A 4,827-nucleotide genomic window follows, 5' to 3' on the forward strand; every position below is an offset into this window, starting at 1 on the left:
AAAATCGTTCGATTTTTTACAAAAATATTTTCACTATTTAAGGAAATAAAAAGTTTTTGTAAAAATATGCAAACCCTTTGTGAAAATCGAAAAAACGCCGCAGGCGAAAATATGTTAAAAAAATCACGAGAATTTTTACAAAAAATATGTTCACTATTTAAGAAAATACAACATTTTTGTAAAAATACTTTAAAAATCACTCGTTTAAAAAACGATTTTTATTAATTAAGAAAAAAATATATAGAACATTGGTGGCGTTTATTTAATTGGGATAGCTGTTACAATTTTGATTTTTCAAAATAGTCTGGCTTAATCCCGTTTGTTGTTTTAATATTTAAAACAACAAGTTTATTAGTGGAGAAGGTTTGGCATTGTTCGCCAGGGGGTAAGGCAAGGAAGACTAGTTTCGATCCACGCCACTGGATCTCATCAGTTCCCTTTGTTTCTTGTTTGTGGATATTCTCCACCGAAGTTATTTTTCAATAACTTCTTCAACAAGGAACTTTTTATACCCAAACATCAATCGTCAGCTCGAAGTATAAACGTAAACAAAGAAAACCCTTCAATGAGAAGTTTTTCTTTGGTAACCTAACACAACTCCGACGAAAGTGTTTACGAAACAAAGCAAACCTTCTTCCACTCGTATGTGTCGTTGATTTTTCAACAAATGCACATACCCAAATATATATTTACATTTCTCTATTGAGAAATTTAAACAATTAGTATGTATACGAAAAGTCTTCGTCGAATACCATAGTCTGATAGAACTTCTCAAAACTGCTACTGACAAATTCGGACTTAATTAATTTTATGATATCAGGAGAATTTTGTGAATGTTTCGGCATTGTTTGGTGCTTAAGCGTTCTCAAATGTACAAATCCGCTTAAATTATAACTTCTTCTCTACAATTTATAACCATTCTTAGCCAGAACAATATAAATTAATTAAAAATTTCATAATTAAGCAAAAAGTAAAATTAAGAAAAAAAATCGTTGGGAGTTATGTCCGGTTTTTCTTCGAGTCCTGTCCGCTTTTCTTCCCAAAATCATTTTGGGAGTTATGACCGGGCTTCTATAAATGTCCTATCTTACTATATATTTATTCTTATGTTATATTTAAATTTTAAGTCTTCATATCCGTATACCATGACCATGTATATGGCCCCTATTTATATTTTAAAAACTTTAAATCTCTTATAGAAAACTAAAACTTCATTTATATTCATCGATCAAGAGTATATTCCCCATCATACCGCTTTGTATGCACAGTCAACATAAAGGTCGTATACATCCGTTCTCTCTTAATAGTAGTAATTCGTGGTTCTTACGGCACCGATGTGGATGTCAACGCAGATTAGTCCATAGATCAGGGAAGCTCTTCTTTACAAAGACAGCATTTTGAGCGATCCCACTGAGTTGTTTTTGCATTTGCATTTTTTGCTCATCTAAGGTGTACGTGAACAAAAACAAACTATAAATGCCGCTTTGTTTTTAAACTGCTTACTTGGTCCACAATCGCATTTGTTGGCCAGAGATTTACGTGAATACTTAATTCTGGCAGGACTTGGAATGCCTTTGAACGTAGAAGACAGTTGTAGACGGCAACCTTATAGTCGACAAAAAGACGAATGTGTCCATTAGATTCTTTTGGATCTTCTCCCTGTCTGAGAGAACAATGTTTTAAATTTAATTTTTGAAATTCTAACGGTTTTGGTAAGTGTATGTCAAAGAATTTGTCAATGAACAAATTTGATCGTATAAAAGATAGGATTTGCTAATCTTCCAACGTTTAATTGATTGACAGGCTTCAGTCGTTTACAATATCATTATCATTTATTGTGGACGTATAGTAGGATACTCTAGTACCCATAATCATTTTCCTCCGCATTTCCCCCGATATATCTCCCATGCAATACGTGATGCTCCTGACAGCAGAGTAGCCCTAAATATAAAAGAAAACAACTCAATGTAACATTTAAAAAACAACAGACTCATATGCAGGAAGCAAGAGTAAGTGGTCATATCCTGCAATTGTATCCCCACTTCCTTTGCCCCCATGTTAATATGTATCAATTAAACAAACTTCTTTCCCTCCGTATCCTATATTTGCAAATTTAAAGATTGTCATCGATAAAAACCAAATGAACGATTTACGAGTTGTTATCAACAATTACAATATTTCACACCAGCCACGACATTGTCTTCGATTCTCAAAGGTGCTTTGTCAACATTGTGTCCCATTAATCACATCCCAATGGATAATGATTATGGCAAATCATGGACAACGTCTTATCTTAGAATGACACAGAAATAAATCACCCTACCACACATACACAGTCACACGCCCAAACATACATGGACAGACAAATGTCTGATGTGTCTGTATCTATTCGCTAAAGGACATCATTACTTTTGAAATTATTAGCAGCAGGTCCTAGCCTTTTGAGATTTCATTTCGCCAGTTAAAATGAAATTGTTTTTCTTTATTAACAACGCCACTTGTTAGTGACTGGCACTGGCAGCGACACCACCAAACGAATGGAGCGGAGTAAGTTTGAATTTGTCTAATTAAAAGCATCACAAAAACCTAATGACACTTGAGTAATTTTGTTGAACAGCCCTTCAAGGTCTCTCCATTCAAACGTATTTGAAATATGATTGATGTCTTTGCGTGTTGGCCTTTCGCACTGCCCCTCCCATCCGAAGAGATAAGGCAAAACTTTAGCTGCATTCCTTGAAAAACAAAAAGTTTGCTATAAATTGGCCAGTATATACACAGCGACGAGCCAATTCTTCGTAAAGAAAACCAGCACTGCACGGAAAGTGGAAATATCAGCTGCATTTGTCAACAATGCTGGGTCTTCGAATACAAGTGGGTAAACAACGTTCATCTCACGCTCATTTATTTAAAAGTCCAAGTAAAGTTGTTGTAATTATTGCAATTTCATTCTGGTTGTTGAAAGAACTCTAACCATTTCAGCCACAGCCGGAGGAGGAGGAGGAGAAGGGGAAAGAGGGGGAGGTACGACTGTAATAAGAATTGCAAAGACAAACGGAAATTTGTGTTTTTGTAGTCGACGTCACAGCTTAATTATGTTCGTTGGCATGACTCTGCTAATTGTAAGTTATGGTGTAAACACCGAACAGATGTCAGCTGGGCCAGTCGGTGTGAATGGAGTGTCGACTACGAATATCAACTTTAACAACATAGGTGGCAAAGGCGAGAGCGTAAGCGACAGTGCCAGTACCACAAGTCGCGCCGCCATCCTAATGAATAGCGAAAACGACAACAAGAACGCAGTGAATCAAAATAATAAGATACTACAACAAATTGTTTTTCTGCTGCCACAACCAGAGGACAACGGCATTCACAACAGTCACGAGGAAACGAAACAACCAACAAAACAATTCATAAATTTCAGGAAATCACGTTTATTCGGATTGCTGGGCAGCAATTATTCACTGTCTTACAATTTGACCATTGGATCTGGCAGCACGGCAGGTAATATAACTGTGGCAGCCCCAGCTCCCGCCTATTATTACGCAGCTACACCCTATTATCCCTATGGATATAACTACTATTACAATCCGTATGCCTATAATCCCTATGCCTACAGTCCCTATGGTTACAATCCTTACTATCCCTACTATTGAAAATGTTAATGTTGTTTTAATAATAATAAAAACTGAATAAAATCTTTACAAATAAAAAACAAATGTCGTTCGTTGGTAATGACATCAGTTATGAACGGCTGGACAGATTGGAAAAAATTGACCACGCCCACTTATTTCAATTTTCAATTTTTATCTTTACTACAAAGACTACTGAACCGATTTTTCTGAAATTGTCTGGGAATGTACGTAGATGGCCCCCGGAAAAAAGGGGGTACAAATTTTGATGAATTTCGGAGGGGACGGGGTACTTCCCCTATACCCTATTTCTTTAAAAATGATATATCTATATAAATAAAAATCAAATGTCGTTCGTTGGTAATGGCACCGATTTGGAGAACTCTTTCTGTAAAATGTTCGCCATAACCCGACATAGGCAAAGAAAATTTTACCACACCCACTTTTACGCCCACCTTTTTCAATTTTAAATTTTTATCTTTTCTACAAAAACTACTGAACCGATTTGTCTGAAATTGCCATGGAATGTACAGGGATGGCCCCGGTTAAAATAGGCTACAAGTTTAGTTGAATTTCGGAAGGGGCGGGGTACTTCCCTTACACCCTATTTCTTTAAAAATGTTGAATAGGCTTTGATATTAAAAAACGCTTAATTTTAAATAATAACGAATGTATCGATTTGAAAATTTACGAAATAATCTAAAATCTATGTACTTCTTTTGAGCCTAAAGACACGACCACGTCTACTTTTTCAAATATGTTATATCTCCAAAATCCTGAACCGATTTCCATGAAATATGCAGCAAATGCTCAAGGTCCGCCGTGGCAAGGTGTACTGTACCAAACTTATGATTATATCGGTTACAGCATTAATTTTGGCAGACAATGGGGTTGTGTCTCCGACCTTAGATACATATTTGGAGCCAAAATAAAACTGAAAACTGATGACCACGCCCATTCTTTTCAAAACATTTTTTCAAAACTATTGAACATAATTTCATGAAATTTTCAGAAAATGTTCAGGAATGGCCTGTGGTTCAAAATGCTATATATTTGTTGATGAATTTTGGGGGCCTGTTGTTTTATAATCGCTATATTTGCTAAACTTATGAATGCATCGGCTTGCAAATTAATTTTCGAGACAACGGTGGTTGCGACCCCGATCAAATGTTCTTTCTTGGTGCCCGAAGTCCCGACC

At 36.0% G+C, this 4,827-nt stretch overlaps 1 protein-coding gene across 1 annotated transcript; it reads left to right on the top strand.

Annotated features, from left to right (window-relative positions):
* Positions 1-2,619: 2,619 nt before the first annotated feature.
* Positions 2,620-3,716, top strand: LOC141388651 (uncharacterized). The gene is made up of 2 exons (XM_073958750.1): positions 2,620-2,917; positions 2,980-3,716. The coding sequence occupies exons 1-2, from the start codon at positions 2,851-2,853 to the stop codon at positions 3,651-3,653; spliced, it is 741 nt and encodes a 246-aa protein (XP_073814851.1). The 5' UTR covers positions 2,620-2,850; the 3' UTR covers positions 3,654-3,716.
* Positions 3,717-4,827: the final 1,111 nt, after the last annotated feature.

This window comes from Musca autumnalis, unplaced genomic scaffold, assembly GCF_047663935.1.
Source record: "Musca autumnalis isolate F117 unplaced genomic scaffold, ASM4766393v1 scaffold_1, whole genome shotgun sequence".
Lineage (NCBI taxonomy): Eukaryota > Metazoa > Arthropoda > Insecta > Diptera > Muscidae > Musca > Musca autumnalis.

Excerpts from the sequence above, each read along its gene's own strand:
- LOC141388651 (XM_073958750.1), top strand. The coding sequence starts at position 2,851 with ATGCTGGGTCTTCGAATACAAGTGGGTAAACAACGTTCATCTCACGCT. Across the intron at positions 2,918-2,979 it reads TCATTTATTTAAAAGTCCAA|CCACAGCCGGAGGAGGAGGA; the intron begins GTAAAGTTGTTG and ends TAACCATTTCAG.